This window comes from Hyperoodon ampullatus (genome assembly GCF_949752795.1).
Source record: "Hyperoodon ampullatus genome assembly, chromosome: 4".
NCBI classification, from domain to species: domain Eukaryota; kingdom Metazoa; phylum Chordata; class Mammalia; order Artiodactyla; family Ziphiidae; genus Hyperoodon; species Hyperoodon ampullatus.
In genome coordinates, this window is record NC_136917.1 from 37,130,012 (window position 1) to 37,150,430 (window position 20,419).

General features: G+C 50.7%; 1 protein-coding gene across 1 annotated transcript; it reads left to right on the plus strand.

The window, feature by feature from the left end:
• Positions 1-432: 432 nt before the first annotated feature.
• On the plus strand, positions 433-19,092 carry IL12RB1 (interleukin 12 receptor subunit beta 1; the record flags this gene model as incomplete). Its single annotated transcript, XM_079702590.1, has 16 exons — positions 433-493; positions 1,242-1,310; positions 2,232-2,349; positions 2,767-2,936; positions 4,892-5,031; positions 8,169-8,202; positions 8,677-8,799; positions 9,559-9,641; positions 10,485-10,722; positions 13,540-13,707; positions 14,405-14,542; positions 14,914-15,069; positions 16,446-16,580; positions 17,491-17,596; positions 17,911-17,992; positions 18,727-19,092. The coding sequence occupies 16 exons, from the start codon at positions 433-435 to the stop codon at positions 19,090-19,092; spliced, it is 2,187 nt and encodes a 728-aa protein (XP_079558716.1).
• Positions 19,093-20,419: the final 1,327 nt, after the last annotated feature.

The window sequence follows — 20,419 nt, forward strand, 5'->3', positions numbered from 1 at the left end:
ATAACAATTTATTGGTAGAGTGAACTCTGACGTCTGAAGACCCTGGCCTCCCATTTAGCTCCTAAGTCTCAGAAGTGGACCAGAGAGGGCTGGAGACCTGGCCAAGGGCACAGAGCCCCAGGCCACCCATGGGGCTCGCACCCTGTGTCCAGCTTCAGTCTGGGGCCAGCAGAGAAGACCCCCCAGACGTGGGGCTCAGGGTCCAGGGCTCGGGTGTGTTTGTGGTCTGAATGAGGCCACCACGCCCAGGCTGACTTCCTGGGTTTCTCTTTCACTTTGACTTGCCTTGGGAGGGGCCATGACACCTAACTTTTTTTTCTTTTTAGTTTTTCTTGCTAAGCTTTAATGTGTTCCTGGGTGAGGACTGGGTGGCTGGGCCCTCTCCAGCAGCACAGAAGCTCGTCCAGGGCTGCCGCCCTCTTCGAGGACCTAATGGGGCAACGGGTGACCAGGCTGGTCCCCCTCTTTCTCCTCCTGTTACCCCGACAGGGTGGTGAGTCCCCTACCCTGGAGTCACGGCTCTTCTTGCCGGGGTGGGGGGCTGTGTGTGTATATGTGGAGCGCTGTGGACCCGGTTCCCAGGGTTGTTTCTGTGTCTCTGTGCCTCAGTCTTTCCCTCTGTCAAATGTGAGCTGGATGATCATGGATTCTGATGTCAGACTTGGGCATCTCCCCTCTGGTCTTGATTTTGTCTTCTGTGTAGTAGGCTGAAGCTCTGAATCTTTCCCACGTCCCAGAGTTTAATGAGAAATAGCTAAGGAAGGGATAAAGACCAAGTATATATATAATATATATATATATATAATATAGTGTTATGTACCCAGTGTATGTAATATACATACTCTCTCTCCATCTTGGGGAATCGAATGGGAAGGGACCCAGCCCCCAGCAGATGAGTAGGTTTGGACTCTCATCCCAGCTCTGCTGTTTCATGACCTCGGGCAACATCTTTGTGCCTCAGTTTCCCTCTCTGTAAACTGGAGATCAGCAAGGTTTCAGGGCTTTTAGAGGTCAGGCAGGGCTGGAGACCAGCAAAAGGGAGAGGTACAGGGGACCCTGGATTGCTTTAGAGGAGCGGCCCGAGAGCTGGATGGGTGGGTGAGTGGATGGATGGATGGATGGATGGATGGATGGATAGAAAGGTGGATGGGTGGGTGGGTGCAAGGATGGGAAAGTGGGCAAGCCCCCCTCCCCTGCAGTGAAAGGCTGAGACTGTCATTATCTCTTCATTGCCTTTGCAGCTGAAGCCTGTGGCACCATGGGGTGCTGTTTTCAGGATCCGCCGTATCAGTATCTGGATGCAGACTCAGGTCTGGGGCAGTTCCCCATAGTGGGAGGAAAGGGTTGTACTGGGCGCTGACTGACCCATCCTGAGCAGCCACTCCCTCAGCTCCCTCCTGCCCAGCCAAAGAATGGGGTCTCAGGAGCCCCAACCTGACAGCCTGATGGCCTGTCCTCACCAAACTCAGGGGTCCTGGAGCAGTCACCTCTGTAAGCCTCATCTACTCTGTAACAGGGTCGCAGGACTGGTGTCTGTGTCAGTCCTGATTGGTCAGCATGTGGGGCTAAGCAGCTGTTAAACATTTTGAAGTTGCTCCGAGGCAAGCATTGCTGGAACATTCATGCTTGTAACAAACTCACTAAATCTGCCACTGGGCAAGGCATTTCATCTATTCTTTTGTTCCAGAAATATTTACCAAGCACGTACTATGTGCAGACACAGTTCTAGACATGAAGGAATCAGCTGCGAGCCCAGCTGTCCTCCTGGGGTCACAGCCTAGTGCAGCAGGTGGACAAGAGGCACACAAATGCATATCCTGCATACATACAATGACATGCTATGAATAAAACAGAGCAGGGTGAGGGATGGAGAGGGAGGGGGCTGCTTCAAATAGCCTAGTGCTTGAGGAGGTGACACTGAAGGAGAAATTGGAATGTCAAATCTGGGGCAAGAACATTTCAGGCAGAGGGCATAGCACATGAAAAGGTCCTGAGGTAGGAGTGAGCCTGGGGTGTTTGAGGACCAGTGAGGAGGCTGAAGTGGCTGGAGGAGGAGGTGTAAGGAAGATGGCAGGAGACAGGCGGGAAGGGCACAGGAAGGTGCTGGAAGTCACAGCGTGTTCAGGCTGAGGTGACACCGGATTGCATAAGTGTCACAAAGATTCCTCTCTGGGGTGTGTCAGTTTGGGGACCCCGCCCCTCCCCACTCTAATCTGTTCTCAAACCTCCAGGCTTAGCTTCGGGCCCCCGGGACCTAAACTGCTACCGGATACTCAGCAACGCTGGTTATGAATGTTCCTGGGAATATGAGGGCCCTGTAGCTGGGGTCAGCCACTTCCTGAGATGCTGGTGAGGATCCTGCCTTTGCTCCTGACCCCCTGCCTCTACTCTCAGATATATGACCTCGGCAGTGTCTTTGCCTCTTTCTGGGCCTCAGTTTCTCATGTCAGAAGGGAGGGTTGGGGATCTGTGTTGTGGGGTCAGCATGGGTGGGTATCCAGTTTGGGCGGCAATTAGGATCCCTGTGGTCCTTCCTTCATCCTCACCCTGTGACTTATTCATCCATCTATTCATTTCTTCCTTCTCTCTGTGGCAGCCCATGTTAGAGATTCTGGGATCCTCCAAATCCCTTAGTCCCAAGTTGATCCCTAAGAAACCCCCAGGGTGGGGAGCGGGAGTAAAAGGGGAAGAAAAGGATCCTGGGATGTGATGCACATCATCTGCTGTGGCCGCTGAGACTCAGTACCAATACCTTCCTTCCCGCAGCCTCAAGCCTGGGCGTTGTTGCTACTTTGCCGCAGGCTCAGCCACCAAGCTGCAGTTCTCCGACCAGGATGGCATATCCGTGCTCCACGCTGTCACTCTCTGGGTGGAATCCCGGGCTGCCAACTGGACAGAGAAGTCCCCCAACATTACCCTGAACCTCTACAGCTCAGGTCAGCACCCTGTTCTCTTCCTCCCCACTACCATTTCCTCACCCAGAGAAGCCTCTGGTCCCCAAGCCTAGACCTGGGGGAATTCTGGGTCCCTGGCAAGGGGCTGGATACTGCCAGCTGTTTTTACATCCAACTCTGTCATGTAACCTGGCAGAGTCTTTCATGGTCCCCTAACGGATCCCCTACTGATGAACATTTAGGTAGCTTCCGGTTTCTCTTTGATACTGTAATGTGGCCAAGACCCTGTTGGGTCTTATAATTTTTGGGGTTTTTTTTTTTGCTGCATTGGGTCATCATTGCTGTGTGCGGGTTTCCTCTAGTTGCAGAGCATGGGGGCTACTCTTCTTTGCGATGCTCTGGCTGCTCATTGCGGTGGCTTCTCTTGTTGCGGAGCACGGGCTCTAGGTGCGCAGGCTTGAGTAGTTGCAGCACACGGGCTCAGTAGTTGTGGCTCGCGGGCTCTAGAACACAGGCTCAGTAGTTGTGGTGCACAGGCTTAGTTGCTCCGCGGCATGTGGGATCTTCCCGGGCCAGGGATCGGACCCGTGTCCCCTGCATTGGCAGGTGGATTCTTAACCACTGAGTCACCAGGGAAGTCCCCCGTGTTCGGTCTTTAAAATCTGTTTTCACGAATCAATAACATATACTTAGTTTATACTCGTTGAACTGCTACTGTGTGCCATGCTCAGTCATAGGGGACATGGGCAAGGCCAATGGAAGTCACAGCACAGGGCTGGGACAAGGGTGAGATGAATGAGGCATCCTCCTTGGCCACAAAATGTTATGGGGGTGCCAAAAAACCTCAGTAGTCATTATAAACTATATCATGATGCAACTTTTCTTTTTAAATATTTATTTACTTATTTATTTATTTGGCTGTGCTGACTCTTAGTTGTGGCACGCAGGATCTTTGTTGCCATTTGAGGGTTCTTTGTTACAGCATGCGGGATCTTTTAGTTGCAGCATGCACGTGGGATCTAGTTCCCTGACCAGGGATCGAGCCCAGGTCCCCTGCATGGGGAGTGCAGAGTATTGACCACTGGGCCACCAGGGAAGTCCCATGATGCAACATTTTAAAAAAATCAGTATTAATGCAAAAAAAAAAAAAGCCATGACAAATCAAATATCAGATTTTTTTTTTTTTTTTGCCTCACTGCACAGCACACAGGATCTTATTTCCCCGACCAGGGATCAAACCCACACCCCCTGCAGTGGAAGTGCAGAACCCTAACCACTGGACTGCCAGGGAATTCCCCAGAACTTCAAATAAAGACAGGATCTGACCCTGTATTTGTAAAACCTTGCCTCACTCTCCTCACCCTAATCTCAACCCTGTCCCTGCCTTCATGGAGCCCAGATTCATGTAGGGTGATGGACAAGGCATGATCATTACACATGATGAGATACTGCTGGGAGGTCAGGGAGGGCTCCAGCTCAAGGATGAAAAAGATCCAGTAGGAATAAAGATGGGGAAGTGTGGATACAGCAAAACAGAGGATACAGCAAGTGCAAAGACCCTGAGCTAGAATCAGGCACAGTATGACCGAGATGCAGAAAGCATGATAGATGTCTCTCCTCAGGCCAGGCTCCTTGAAGTGGGGTTAAAAAGTTAGTAAGATTTCCCTAATAGTCCTTCAGAAAAAAATAGAATCAGTTAATTACCTTCTCATCAGCAATTTACAAAAGTGCCTGTCTCACCACAGCCTTGCCAGCAATGAGTATTAATATTTTAAAGACACCTTTACTAATAGGATCCTGTGTATAAATCTTAACTCTTTGACCCATAGAACCCCAGGCTTAGATGGGACCTGTAAAGGTGTCCCTGATTCAAATTTTGGGAGCTTGGTGGTTTACTATGGGCCAGGAGGATCATGGGAAGATTTTCCAGAATTTTCAGGACCAACAGCTCACACACATGCCGGCTTCCCCTTCCCAACCCCCAACTCTGCTTCCAGTTAAATACGACCCTCCCCCAGGAAACATCAAGGTGTCCAGGTCAGCGGGGCAGCTGCTCATGGAGTGGGAGACCCCAGCCCACCAGGATGGTGCTGAGGTACAGTTCCGGCACCGGACACCTGGCAGCCCGTGGAAGTGGGTGAGTTTATTCTCCAGATCAGGGGTTTGCACAGGCACAGGGCACCCTCACACCTCTCCCATCAGTTTTTCAATCTCTGTATCTATCACCCTTCCCACCTGGCATCCACTCTTGCCCCAGGTTTAACCTCTGGGTCTCTCTGACATAAAGATCTGATTGTGATCTCTCTTGCTCACACACCCTCCATGGCTCTCCACTACCCTCAGTAAGGCATCCTCATCTTCAGCTGGCCCTAGGTTCCCTCACTTGCCTCATGCTTCCTCTGGCCCCCCCTTTTTTTTTTTTGTGGTACGCGGGCCTCTCACTGTTGTGGCCTCTCCCGTTGCGGAGCACAGGCTCTGGACGCGCAAGCTCAGCGGCCATGGCTCACGGGCCCAGCCGCTCCGCGGCATGTGGGATCTTCCCGGACCGGGGCACGAACCCGCGTCCCCTGCACCGGCAGGCGGACTCTCAACCACTGCGCCACCAGGGAAGCCCCTCTGGCCCCTTTTTGAATGGCCATCATTCTTTGCCCATGCCCTGGATTTCCAGCCTCTTTGCCTTGGTATATGCAGTTCCTTCCACCTGCATGCCCTCCTCTGTACCTGAGCACATGTGAATCCAACCCACCTTCAGGGTCCAGCTCAAGGGCTACCTCTTCCAGGAAACTACCTTTCCACCATTCCTCCCTCCCTCCCTCCTTTCCTTTCCTTTCCTTTTTTTTTTTTTTAAAGCCATGCTCTGTGGCATGTGGGGTCTTAGTTCCCCGACCAGGGACTGAACCCTTGCCCACTGCATTGGGAGCACAGAGTCTTAACTGGATCGCCAGGGAAGTCCCTCCTTTTTAAAATTCAGATGTAACTGACTTACAAAATGATAGTAGTTTCAAGTGTACAACATGATTTGATATTTGTATACATTGTGAAATCATCACCACAATAAGTCTGTTTAACCTCTGTCACCACACAGGCATGTTCCAGATTTTGCTTCTTGTAATGAGAACTTTTAAGATCTACTCTCTTAGCAACTTTCAGACAATACAGTTCAGTATTGTTAAATATAGTCACCATGCTGTACATTACATCCCCAGAACTTATTTATTTTATATTGATAACTTTGTACCTTTTGACCACCTTCACTCGTTTCGGCCACACGCTACTCCTCACCTCAGGCAACCACTACTCTGTTCTCTGTATCTATGAGTTTGGTTTCTTGTTTGTTTTAAATTCACTTGTAAGTGAGATCATACAGTATTTGTCTTTCTCTGTCAGGCTTATTTCACTCAACATAATGCCGTCAAGGACTATCCATGTTGCAAATAGCAGGATTTCCTTCTTTTTATGGCTAAATAATATTCCATTGATACATGTACCACATTTTCTTTATCCATTCATCCATCGATGGACACTAAGATTGCTTTCACATCTTGGCTGCTGTAAATAATGCTGCAGTGAACATGAAGGTGCATGTATCTTTTCCAATTAAGGTTTTGCTTTTCTTTGGATAAATACTCAGAAGTGGTATTGCTGGATGATATGGTAGCTCTATTTTTAATATTTTGAGGAACTTGCACTCTGTTTTCCATAGTGGCTGCTGCAATTTACATCCCCACCAACAGTACACAGGGTTCCCTTTTCTCCACATCCTCGCCAACAATTGTTATCTCTTGTCTTTTTTAAAAAAAATTTATTTATTTGTTTATTTATTTTTGGCTGTGTTGGGTTTTCGTTTCTGTGCGAGGGCTTTCTCTAGTTGCGGCGAGCGGGGGCCACTCTTCATCGTGGTGCGCAGGCCTCTCACTGTCGCGGCCTCTCTTGTTGCGGAGCACAGGCTCCAGACGCGCAGGCTCAGTAGTTGTGGCTCATGGGCCTAGTTGCTCTGCGGCATGTGGGGTCTTCCCAGACCAGGACTCAAACCTGCGTCCCCTGCATTGGCAGGCAGATTCTCAACCACTGCGCCACCAGGGAACCCCTATCTCTTGTCTTTTTGATGATAACCATTCTGACAGATGTGAGGTGAGATCTCATCGTGGTTTTGATCTGCATTTCCCTGATGATTAGTGATGTTGAACACATTTTCATGTACCTGTTGGCCATCTGTATGTCTTCTTTGGACCTTCGTTCATGCTTCAGCTACTCTATTCTCCCCTCTGTCCCCTGCAGGCAGGGCAAGCCTAGGCTTGCAAGAAACCTCAGCCCTGACCAATTCCCCAAGGAGTCCCTGGTTTGGGAGAGACAGAGACACCCCCCCAGCTTCTGAATTGCGGTGTCTCTCCCTCCCTCAGCCTGGGGGCATCTTGAGTCCAGGGAGTTGCCTCAGTTTGGGCCCTATCTTCCCTCCAAATGTTGTGCCCCTCCCCGAGCCTCAGTTTTCCCATCAAGTGAATGGGTTCGGATCAGTCAGAGGCAGGTGACATGGGACTCCTGTTGGGGAGGGGCATCTCTTTACTTTTTATCTCCAGCCCCCTAACACACTCTGTAGTGGATCCTCTCAGCCCCCCTTTGCAGATGAGGAAACTGAGGCTCAGGATGTCCAGGGACCTCTCAGCATCAGCCAGGGAGTGTGGGGCTAGTTGGGTCCTTAACTTGCCTCTCCTCACCCACGACACCACAAACAGATAGGTTTTGTCTCTTAAAATATTTTTTTAGGAAATTATAAAAATATAATTTTGCCTCCTAAAATAATTATTTTATTTTATTTTTTAATTTTTGGCCTCGACACACGGCTTGTGGGATCTTAGTTCTCTGACCAGGGATTGAACCCGGGCCCCAGAAGTGAAAGTGCCAAGTCCTAGCCACTGGACTGCAAGGAAATTCCCCCAAATAATTCTTAAAAAAAAAAAAAACAACTTTTTTATTTTGGAATAATCTTAGATTTTCAGAAAAGTTACAAAGAAGTACATAGAGCCTTCACCCAGCTTCCCCACAGGTTAATGGCTTTCGTTCCCAAGTCTGTCTGTCACTGGTCTCTTGCTATGAACTAAACTCCAGAGTTTATTTGGATTATCACCCGCTTTTCCAAGAATGTCCTCTTTCTGTTCTCAGATCCAATCCAGGGTTCCATGTTGCATTTAGCAAACTAATTGTTGAAAATTTCAAAAGAGCTAGAATTTTCAACACCCAAATGTAAAACAATGTATAAATATGGTCTTGTTTTAGGGCGACTGTGGACGTCAGGATGATGCTGGCTTCGGTGAGAATAATAGTGACAATGTCAGCGGTAGCAAGTTAGCATTAATTAGGCACCCACTGTGTGCTAGACCCAGTGCTAAATTCTCTGTAGGCTTGTTTGCGCCTCCCTGTAGTTCAGTATTGGATTATTCCCATTTCACAGGTGAGGAAACAAAGGCTTGGGCTTGTGAAGCCTTTGGCCAAGTTCACATCCCTAGTAGGTGGCCTTGCTGAGACTTGAACTCCAGGCAGTAAAAGAAATGGGCGATCCTTGAGGCCCCAAGAGCACAGGACCTGGCCTATTCTGGCTGTGTCCCCAGGGTCCAGCACATGATTAGCTCTCAATAAGTGCTTGTACACAGTTGGCACTCAATAAGTGCATGTGCACAGTTGGAGCTTAATATGTGCATGATGGCTAAGTGACCAGTGCCAAGCCCTGGGCGCTCCCGGCTTTGGGACAGCCCCTTTGCTTGATGTTTGATCTGCTTCTTCCCAGAGTCATGCCTCTGCCCCTTGGAGATGGACACGGCCCAGGAATTCCAGCTGCGGCGACGGCTGAGGCCAGGGGTCCCCAGAGGTCCCTGGAGCAGCTGGAGCAGCCCTGTGTGCATCCCCCCTGGTGAGAGCACCCTGGACCACAGGAGGGGAGACAGGCATTAGAAAGATGGTAGTAGTATTAGAAATAAGGTGGTGAGTGTTAGCAATAAGGTGATGGATGTTAGAAATAAGGCTGCCGAAGAAATTAGGGAAAATTAGTGCAAGGTGGCAGGGCAGTGGGCAAGTTTCACTTTGTAAAATGTGGCAAATCCGTAATAAAAAGAAAACATTTATCAGTCTTTCTCTCCTTCCGATTAGTTTGGTGGGTTTTGTTCTTTGAAAGCCGAACAAGGAGTTGATGGGTGCAAGTGGCTGTGTCGTGAAGGCAGATTTTCCCAAATGACACGGGAAGCTGGAGCCAGAGCAGCTCCAGAGTGGAGATGTGGCCCGAGGTGGGGGTGGGAGGGAGAGATGGGGGGGTGACTGTCAACATTTGTCCCCCTACCCTTTGAACTGGAGCTTCCTCCTGCCCACCCAAGTGCGTACCTGCTGGGAAACAACTCCGACGGCTGTTTTCAGATTTTTTTTTTAAATTGTAGTAAAAGAAGACATAATATAAAATTTGCCATTTTAACCATTTTTAGCCAGTTGCATTAAGTATATTCACACTATCGTGGAGTGGATCTCCATGTTTGCAGATTTTGAAAACTACTTAACGACCCATGGAATCCTGTGTTTCATGGGAGGGAAGGAAAAGGTCCCGGGTCCCAATCCAGGGTCTGCAGGACGTTGTGAGCAAGGGCTCCACCCCCAGTGTCACTGTCTTGCTGTCTCGTTGCAGAAACACCCCCACAGGCCAAGGTGAGGTTCTCAGTGGAGCAGCTCCGCCCGGATGGGAGGAGGCAGGTGACCTTGCATGAGCAGGTAATGGGACCATCGCCGGCCTGTGGGGTGGCCTGAGGACAGATAGAAGGAGACAAGAGGCTGGAGTGGAAGTGCTTAAAAGGAGGGAGATGAGCCGTGGAGGTGGTAGGGACCGGAAGGACTGTGGGTTGAACTCTGAAGGTAATGGGGAGCCATGGAGGGTGTGTGAGCAGAGGAAGGATATGGCTGGACTCAGGTGTTCACAGGCTCCCTCTAGCAGCCATTGGGGGAGCAGATTCTGGGGGGTTCTCGTGGAAGCTGGAAGGCCAGGAAGGGGTTGACTGTGCTGGTCTGGATGGGAGATGATTTTTTTGAAGTCCCCCAAACAACTCATTAAGTACAGTCGAATGAACCCATTTTCCAGAGGAGGAAACTGAGGCGCAGAGGGGAAATCCCCTGCCTGAGTCAGGGCAAACTCACCATACATTTCAACCCCTGGCTTCACCATAATTGATTCCGCCAGGTCCCCAGTGGGCTGGCACGATAAAGCTGCAGTGAAGCTCCTTCTCATCCTAGGTTTCCTATAATTTGAATTCCTTTTCTTAGGAAAAATTTCCAGGCTCGAAGTAACTGGGTCCAAAGACAGAAACATTTTTTTTCTCTGGCTTTCAGTGGGTTTTGCCAAATTATTCCCCCCTCTCCCTAAACCAATGAGCAGTGGATGTGTCAGTTTCCCAGCAGACTTGCCAGCACTGAGGTTTACTATTTTTAAAAAATTTTCATACGTGTCATCAGCTGTGGCCTGTGGATGAGCCTGTGCTCGTGGGCAGCATCCTGATGTCAACCCACAGGGACGACGTGCATGTTCAGGTCCCCACAAACCATCTCTCACACTCACAACAGCTGCCCCAGCTGGAGCTTCCGGAAGGCTGCCTCGGGCCCGACTCGGGCATGGAGGTGACCTACCATGTCCACCTGCATATGCTGTCCTGCCCATGTAAGGCCAAGGCCACGAGGACTCTGCGCCTGCGGAAAAAGCTCATCCTCTCGGGTGCCGCCTATGACCTGGCTGTCGTTTCCCGGAATCGCTTTGGCCTCGGTCCCAACCAGACATGGCACATTCCTGCCTATACCCACTCAGGTGCCTTTGGCTGGGCAGTGGAGGGGCCCCTTGGAGCTGAGCACGTACTCTGAGCCTCAGCTAGACTAGGGTGAAGCAAGTGAGGCAGAAAAGTGTAATGTGGTGTCTACTTTAGGAGTGTGTAAAGTCAGTATTCAAAATGCATAGCATTAAAAAATGCATAGCGCTATAGTGTAATAGTTAAAAAAATTCTCACTGGCAAACTGTGGCCCAGGCCAAACACTTGTTTTTGTAAATAAAGTTTTATTGGGACCAGGGCCAAGATCAGGGTGTGGCAAGCAAGGCAGGGTCGTGCAAATACAGGGTTGATCCTGTCTTTATTTAAAATCTAGACATTTTGCTCATTTTACATACATGTATACATATATTAAATATATACATATGTTTATACACAATGAAAACATCAATGGTGATGATGTGGATAAAAGGGAACCTGCATACACTGTTGGCAGGAATGTAAATTGGTGCAGCCACCATGGAAAACAGTATGGAGATTCCTCAGAAAATTAAGACTAGACTACCATATGATCCAGCAATTCCGCTTCTGGGTATTTATCCAAAGAAAAAGAAAACATAATTGCAAAAGATATATGCACCCCTATGTTCATTGCAGCATTATTCACAATAGCCAAGATATGGAAACAACCTAAGTGCCCATCAATGGATGAATGGACAAAAAAGATGTGGTGCATGTATCCAATGGAATACTACTCAGCCATAAAAAAGAATGAAATGTTGCCATTTGTGACGACATGCGTGGACCTTGAGGATATTATGCTTAGTGAAACAATTCAGCTGGAGAAAGACAAATACCCTATGATTTCACTCAGATGTGGAATATAAAAACCAACCAACCAGCCAACCAACCAACCAACCAAACAAACAACTGACTGACTAAATAAATGGGCAAACCAAAACTAATACGTAGATATAGAGAACAGATTAGTGGTTACCAGAGGGGAAAAGGCAGGGGGAGGGGAGGGGTAAAGGGGGTCAACTGTATGGTGACAGATGGAAACTAAATTTTTCATGTTGAGCACACAGTAGGGTACTCAGAAGTCGAAATATAATGTTGTACACATGAAAGATTTTTATTATTATAATATTATAAACCAGTGTTACCTCAAAAAAATAAATCTAAAATTTAAAAATTAAGGTTTAGGGGCTTCCCTGGTGGCAGGCACAGTGGTTGGGAGTCCGCCTGCCGGTGCAGGGGACACGGGTTCGTGCCCCGGTCCGGGAAGATCCCACATGCCGCAGAGCGGTTGGGCCTGTGAGCCATGGCCACTGAGCCTGCGTGTCTGGAGCCTGTGCTCCGCAGCGGGAGAGGCCACGGCAGGGAGAGGCCCGTGTACCGCAAAAAAAAAAAAAAAAAAATTAAGGTTTATATGTATGTATATAAACATATGTATTTTATTGAGGTAAAGTTCACATATCAAAATGAACCATTTTAACAAGTACAATTTGATGCCTTAATTACATTCACAATGTTGTGCAATCATCACCTCTGTCTAGTTCCAGAACCTTTTCATCACGCCCAAAAGGAGACCCCGTCCCCCTTAGCAGTCACTCCCCATCCCCCTCCCCCAGCCCTTGACAGTCAGCAATCTGCTTTCTGTCTCTGTGGATTTGCCAGCTCTGGACATTTCATAGAAATTAATCATATACTATGTGACCTTTTGTGTCTGGCTTCTTTCACTCAGCCTCATGTCTTCAAGATTCATCCACACTGTAGCGTGCATCAGTGCTTCATTCCTTTCTATGGCTGAGTAATATTCCATTGTGTGAATGGGCCACATTTTGTTTATCTGTTTTTCCACTGACGGACATTTGAGCTGTTTCCATTGTTTGGCAACCATGAATAGTACTCAGTACATATTTTTAGGTTCATTTTGATTTTTTAAAAAATATTGCATTAGAAGAGTGTTGATCTTGGTGATTGAGTTCTTTGGCGCCTCCTTAATTTCATGCCCGAGATAAGTGCCTTGCTCGCTTCACCTTAGTCCTGATCCTGCTGAGCACCCAGCTGGGCTGTTGGGATGATGCCCATTTCAGAGATGAGATGACTGAGGCTCAGACAGACGAAGCCACTTGCCAGGGTGACACAGCAGCAAGTCTGTCAGCTCCTGGTCTGGTTTGGGCCATGGCCTCGCTATGTGACCTTGGGCTGGTGGCTCTCCGGCTTCGAGCCTCAGTTTTTATATCATTGGGATGATCACGGTCCCACTTTGTGGGAAAGTGGCGCCTGTAAAATGCTCGGCACTGGCCTGGCACATACAGTCGGAACTCAATAAATGATAGTTATTGTCCCTAGAATTGGAAGCAGTACCCACCTCTCAGGTTGGTACGGGTGGCCTTGCTGTAGGGAGTGGAGAGATGAGCCCAGGGGGCTGAGTGGGTCTGTCCTCGGGGCTCTGAGTTCTGGTCCAGCCGGGAGGCTCCTCCTCCACCACAGCCACCCACCGCTGGGCAAGGTGGGTGGTGGGTGGCCAGGCATCTGCTGGACCAGGAGATGCCCACTAGCCTGACAGGGTAGTAGTGGCAGCATAGGGAGCACTGACTGTGGGCATCCTGGCAGGGAACCCACAGTCAGGCTGGGGGAAGACTCGATTCATTCAATCAGCCCCTGCTGTCCCCTCTGTGCTCAGCCCCCATCCTGGCAGCCCCCAGCGTAGGGAGACAGAGCCAGATACAGACACTCCTGGCCCTGGGGGGTTAGAGCTTGTCAAGAGGGTGGGATGGGGCTATAGGAGCCTTGGGTTGGGTGGGGGGAGCATGAAGCAGCTATTCTGATGTGCCTCCCCTGTCTTCTTCCAGAACCAGGGGTTCTGAATATCAGTACCGGAGCCAACAGGACCACCATGCATTGGCCAGCCCGGGCCCAGGGCATGACGTACTGCATTGAGTGGCAGCCCCAGGGCCAGGACGGGAGCCTTGCCACCTGCACCCTGACGGCACCCCAGGACCGGGACCCTGCTGGAATGGGTACCGTAATATCGGTTGCCCTGCATCCTCCATTAGAGCTCCTGGTCAGCTCAAACCTACAGGCATCATCCATGTGGGGTGTCTGAGGGCCAGAGAGGTCTTGCCACTTGCTCAAGGTCACACAGAGGTGGGGACAGGCCAAGACAGACCCTCCCACTCATGCAGGTCTGGAGCTTCCTGCTGGGATCCTGGGGTGTCAGGGCTCAGCCCTGGGAAAGTTGCACCCCAGCAGGTAATGAGTCTCACGTCCCAGGGTGTTTGTTAAACATTCACCCGTGCCAGGAAAGGTAGCAGCTAGCAAGATGCAGGTGGCAAATTAATAAGGCCTCTGGAGGGAAAGGGAGGGTGCCAAATGGCCCAAGCAGCCTCTCACTCTCTGACGTGGTCTTGGCCGGGGCCCCAGGAAGCCTCAGCCTCAGCCTGGCCCTCAAAGAGCTCCCAGCCAGGGGAGACAGAGCTGGATGCAGACACCCCAGCGCCATAGAGTAGGAGCTGTGCTGGAGGGGGTGGGGACAGGTTGGGAAGGGGCAGGGACTGGGTGGGAAGGGGCATGAGGATGGAATCCTGGAGGAGGGGACATTGGTGCAAGGGCTTTGAAGCATGGGTAGGAGTGCTCTAAGAGTTCCTGGGAGATGGCACAGGTGCGGAGGTGGGGACACAATCTATTTACTGGTCTGACCCTTGCTAATCCTTCTAGCAACGCACAGCTTGAGCCAAGCATCTGGGGCAATGTGGCAGGAGGAGTGTTACCGCATCACTATCTTTGCCTCTGCACACCCGGAGAAGCCCACCTCGTGGTCCACCGTCTTGTCCACCTACCATTTTGGAGGCAATGGTGAGTGGCCCAAACCTGCAGGGTGGTCTCCCCAGGGGACGCGGCAGTGGCCTTGGGTATCAGGCAGGGGGAATACCATTTAGAGGCACCTACTGCATATGAGGCCCTGGCCAGAAGCCAGACACATAGAAGTCAGCTCAGTCAACTCTTAAGATACCCTGAGAGGCATTGCACCATTATATAGTAAGAAAACTGAGGCTCAGAGAGGGGAAGTGATGACACCAAGAGTGGTGGAACTGGGATACAAACCCAGACACAGCTGACTCTGTGGCCAAGGTTCCCTGGGTCTCCGGACAGAAGCAGGCTGGGCAGGCAGGAAGTACTCAACCAGCACCCTTGGAGCTGACCGTGGTAAAGGATGTTGGTTGCAGCCTCAGAGGCCGGGAGCCCACAGCATGTGTCTGTAAAGAAACTCAGCCAGGATTCAGTGTCTGTGGACTGGACACCATCTCTGCTGAGCACCTGCCCCGGCGTCCTGAAGGAGTACGTTGTGCGCTGCCAGGATGAGGCCAGCAACCAAGTATCCGGTACGTGAGGCAGCACAGGCCTGGCTGGGGGAGGAAGGGCTCTGGGCTTGAGTTCTGCCTTGCTGTGTGACCCTGGGCACCTCACTGTCCCTCTCTGGGCCTTGGTTTTCACACCCATGGAACAATAGAGTTGGACTCAAGGGTCTTGACTGATCCTTTAGACGGCAACTCCCATGGAGCGGGGATGACTGTCTCCATTCTACAGATGGGGAAGCTGAGGCCTGGAGAGGGATTCACCTACCCAAAGGTTAAACAAGCTTGGATTTGAGCTCAGTTAGGTGCCCCTTCCTGCCCCATAGGAGGGAAAGAAATGAGGATGTACAGGGCAGGTCTCACCAGGGCTGGAACTTCCTGTCATTTCCCACATTGGGAACCTCTTCCTCCCCACTGGGTAACACAGCCTCTCCAGAATACAGCATCGCCCATGCATCTCCTGCAGCAACAGGCCAGGCCGCCAAGACCATGAGTTTATATCCTGCCTTCCCTCCTCGAGCCCAGCACAGGGGCGGGAGCAGGGGGGAGGGGGGAGGGGGGTGGAACGGGCGCTGCTCTGGCATCAGACATAGACATTCTGCCATCAGCTTGGTCACCCTCCGTTGTTTAGAGGGGGTAAATGAGGCCAAATGGGAGTCGGTGACTTGTTCACAGTGGCACAGCTGGAAGCAGCCCATTTGCTGAAAACCACTTTGCCAAAAGTCAAATTGCTGAAAATTTATGCACCAAGTGCCCATTTGGCCAAATGTACCAACTTCCCTGAAATTTCTTTTGAAGAATATTCCTCTTGAATATTTACAATGAATATGGATTTAGGGTTCTAGGAATTTTTCTTCTGTATGACAGCCAACAACTGTATTCTCATTTTAAAGAATTTTATGGGGTGCTTTATTTTTAAAAAATCATCCAATTCCACAGACACTTGTTGAGATCCTACTTTGTGCTGAGGTGCTGGGGACACTCGGGGAACAACTTAGGCAAAGTTAACCCTGACCTTGTCCCTAAAGATGAGAAAGAGGTGAGGGAGGAAACCATGTAGTTATCTGATGAAAGGGTGAACCAGGCCAGGGAAACAGCCAGTGCAAAGGCCCTGAGGTTTGGGATTGAACCTGGTGCCTTTTAGGGAGCTCTGAGGAGAAGGCAGATGCGGCTGGAAAGGAGTGGGCTAGGAGCGAGTGAAGGGCAAATTGGTCAGAATTTGGGAAAAAACAGCATCATTCACTGAGTATTTTGATGAAGAATATTTTCCAAATAAGTTTGACGTGAATTGGTGCATTTAGGGAAGATTATTCAGCAAAATGTCTGTGAGCCCCCACTCCCACCCCCAGGGTGGAGTCCAGAGTAAAGGGGGTTTAGGGACCCATGCTGCTTCCTGCCCACAGAGCTGTCAGTGAAAGCCACAGAGACCCAGATCACCCTCCAGGGTCTGCGGGCTGCCACAGCCTACAAGGTGCAGGTTCGAGCAGACACAGCCAAGTGGCGGGGCGCCTGGAGCCAGCCCCTGCGCTTCACTGTCGGTGAGTGAGGGAGCGGGCCCGGGTACTTACCCAGCATGCACTGCCCCATCCCACATGTCGGCAAGCAGTCCCGCCCTGACCCTCCATCCTTCCATGGCTCCACATGCATCCCTCTCAGGAGAAAGTCGCAGGCTGACCTGCTCCCAACTCCTTCACCTCTGCTGCAGCGTCCCCTCATGAACCTTCTCTCACACTGCCTTTCCCTTGCAGGCCTCTCTGCCTGGAATGTTTGGTCTCCTTGTCAAACTCCTATTCATCCTTCAAAACTCAGCTCAAAAGCTCTCTCCTCCAGGAAGCCTTCCAGGCTTCCTTCTGGGCACCCCACCACCACTGCCCCTCCAACCTGGCCTGACGCCTTGGGAGTGTGTGTGGGTGTCTGTGTGGGTTCTGCCTCCCCCAGCCTTGGGGCTCCTGGGGAGAGGAAGGGAGCAGGGGGCTATTTATTGAGTGAATGAATGAATATGAATGAATGAGTATCTCATCACAAACATGAGGAGGTGGGCTCCATTGTCTTGGGGTGTGTGGCAATGAGAGATTTGGAGACCAAATGATCCCTGATCCTGCCACGGTCCCTGCCTGTTGTCCGTGTTGAGAAATCTGGTCCCAAGAGAACCAGTGGGTCAGACTGGGTGTGCGGTGGGCTGGTCTGGGTCCAGGGGAGCAACCACACAGGTCCTACCTGCAGGCTCTTGGAGATACAGCGTCCTGAGCACTTATTGTGTGCCAGGGCTTTATCCTGTAGTCACAGGGCAGGCAGGGTCCCACTTCACAGAGGAGGAAACTGAGGCACAGAGGGATTCACAGTATGCCAGGGTCAGCAGTGAGTTGATGGAGGGCCCGCCCCTCCCACTCCCTCCTCAATGAGATGCAGGAGGTGGCGCTCCCCCAGCCCAAGCTCTTCTGCTTCCAGAAGTCCAGGTTTCTGAGTTGTCTGATTTGTCCATCTTCCTCACATCTTTGGGAAGCTTCGTGAGCATCCTTCTCCTGGGAATCTTTGGGTACCTCGGCTTGAACAGGTAACTTGCACCCCTTCCCCCGAGATGATCTGTAATAGTGATAGTAAGAATAGTAATAACTCCTCCCCCCCAAGTAGGTTTTTATGTCCACTTTCAAGATGAGGAAACTGAGGCCCAGATAGTCAGGCCCAGGCATCCAGCAGTGGCGACAGTGCTGGGATTTCAATCCGGGTCTGTCAGTCTCCCGTACCCCTGACCCCTTAGCCACATCCTCACTCCCCTTATTATAACCTAATGGAGATGAAAAAAATAAGTCAGAACAATTAAAAAGTAAGAACGAACAGAAGCACTGACCAGTTCTCCTCCCTCCCCAGGGCTGTAAGGCACCTGTGCCCACCCCTGCCCACACCTTGTGCCAGCACTGCCGTCGAGTTCTCTGGCAGCCAGGGGAAGCAGGTAAGGACCCCCTTTCTAATTCCAGGTCTTGTTTATTGGGTCCATATCTGGACCAGGGCTCTGAAGAGTAATGGCCATGCATTAACTCATTTTACTTTCCCCCAACCCACTGGTGCAAGGACTCCAAAAGCCTGTCCAATTTTATAGACAGGCAAATAGAAACCCAAAGGGCAACCTCGTGTGGGTCATTTATTAGTAGCAGAAACAGAACTGAAGTGAGTTCCACAAAGGAACCTGATGGAAAAAAATTCCAGGGTGGTGGGCTTCAGGCATGGCTGGATTCAGGAACTAGGACTCCATCTCTTTGTGGTGCTATCCTCCCTTCAGGCTTCTATCTCAGGCAGGCTCAGCCTTCCCCCTGTGGAAGCAGGGTATCCATTTTTCCCATTAACTGGAGCAGAATTCTCGGACATCACTGATTGGCCCAGCTTGGGTCATATGCCCATCCCTTAGCCTATCACTAGAACCAGGGGGTAGGAGTGTTCTGATTGGCTGGGCCAGGATCACATGCCGATGGCGAGAGCTGGCGTGGGGCTACTGCCCTGCCCAACCACATCAACTAAGAGAGGAGAAGGGGCAATTTTCCAAAGAGAAATAGGGGGCCCTTCCAACTGATCCTTGAATTGGTCTCGGGTTTTAGAGAATTAAGCCAGAAGGGACCTGGTCTACTCCATCCTTGTGTGGATGAGAAATAGGGCACTGCCCACAGCCTTGACCCCACCGTCCGTCTCCAGGTTTGGCAGTGGAACAGCCCGGCAGACTTCCCGGAGGAGGTGTCCCAGCAAGAGGCCCTGGTGGTGAACATATCCTGGGACAAAGGAGAGCGAGCTGACATGGACACAGCTGGGCTTCTCAAGGAGAAGATGGAGCTGCCTCTGGGTGCCCCTGAGCCAGCCCTGGACACAGAGCTGCCCTTGAAAGACAGGAAATGGGTGCAGGGATGCCCTGAGTCTGGGACTCTGGGGCCTGACCGGCAGGACAGTCTGGAAGACAGCCCTGCCCAGGCAGCTGGACTCGCGCTGCTCCTGGGAGACCTAAGGCAGACCCCCAAATTCCGTTCCCAGGGAGAAACAGAAACATCTGCCTCCTCTTACAGATAGGAAGACCAATGACTGCAATCACGACAGTTGGTTATTAAGTGCTTATTGCATACCCAGCCTGTCCTTTCCAGGCACGTGATGCCCTGAATCCCCATAACCGCCTTGAGGTACATGGCTGTCTTATTAACCTATTTCAGTGAGCCTCAGTGAGGCTCAGAGAGGGCGAGTGGCTGGCCTGTGGCCACACAACACAGGCAGGAGTCTAACCCAGGCGGAGTGACTCAGACCCCATCCCCACTGCCCAGGCTCTGGCGTCAGTGCCCCCCACCAACACCCACTCTGTCCAGCACCGGTTGCCACATGTCCTGTGGTGGAAACCCTAGAAACCGCCATGAAACGGGAGCTGCTACCCAGGGCCAGGGCCTGGCATCCATGGAGCAGGGCGCTGTTGGCCTGTTGGGGGTGTGTGGGATAGACTGGAGGGGGGCCCAAAGGGTCTCAGGCTGATCCCAGGGTCCTGGGCTGGGCATCCTGTCCCAGAAGCATTGGATGGGGAATCTGGGCACAGAGTTCCTGGCTGCATTGCAGGTTCTCCAGGCTTGGAGGATCTAGGTGTGAGGAAAAGAATGGGGGCTCTAAGCATTCTGAGGGGGGCATTGGCCCCTCCCTGGCCTCAGACTCCTCCCCTATAAAATGGGGGTGAAAAAGTAAAATAAAATAAAAAATAAAATGGAAACGCGGCTGCTGCTTTCACTATGGCTCATTACAAAGCCGCCCATCAGTTCTGGAGGTACTTGGAGAAGTCGGGGGTGCTGGGCACGCTGACCAAGGTATTGGTAGTCTTATATGAAGAACCGGAGAAACCTAATAGCGCTTTGGATTTTTTAAAACATTGCTTAGGAGCTGCTACCCCAGAAAATCTAGAAATAGAGCTGCTTCGCCTAGAATTGGCAGAAATGGAAGAGAAATATGAAGCTATTGTAGAAGAAAATAAAAAACTGAAAACAAAGGAGAAAGTTCAGTAAACTTATGGTGGACAGGAAGAAAATACCTTACTATAAGCCACAACGTCTTTGGGAAGATGTAGATTATTGCATATCGAGTATTTGTGCAGTGCAGTTATGAATGGGACTTAAATTTTAGTTTCCCAGTAATTTAAAAGATTTATATAAAAAGTTTTCATTAGGTTTGATTGTATTAAATATTAAAAATCACTGAGTGGTTTAAAAAGATAGGACGGGGACTTCCCTGGTGGCGCAGTGGATAAGAACCCTCCTGCCAATGCAGGGGACATAGGTTCAATCCCTGGTGCGGGAAGATCCCACATGCCCCGGAGCAACTAAGCCCGTGAGCCACAACTACTGAGCCCACGTGCCACAGCTACTGA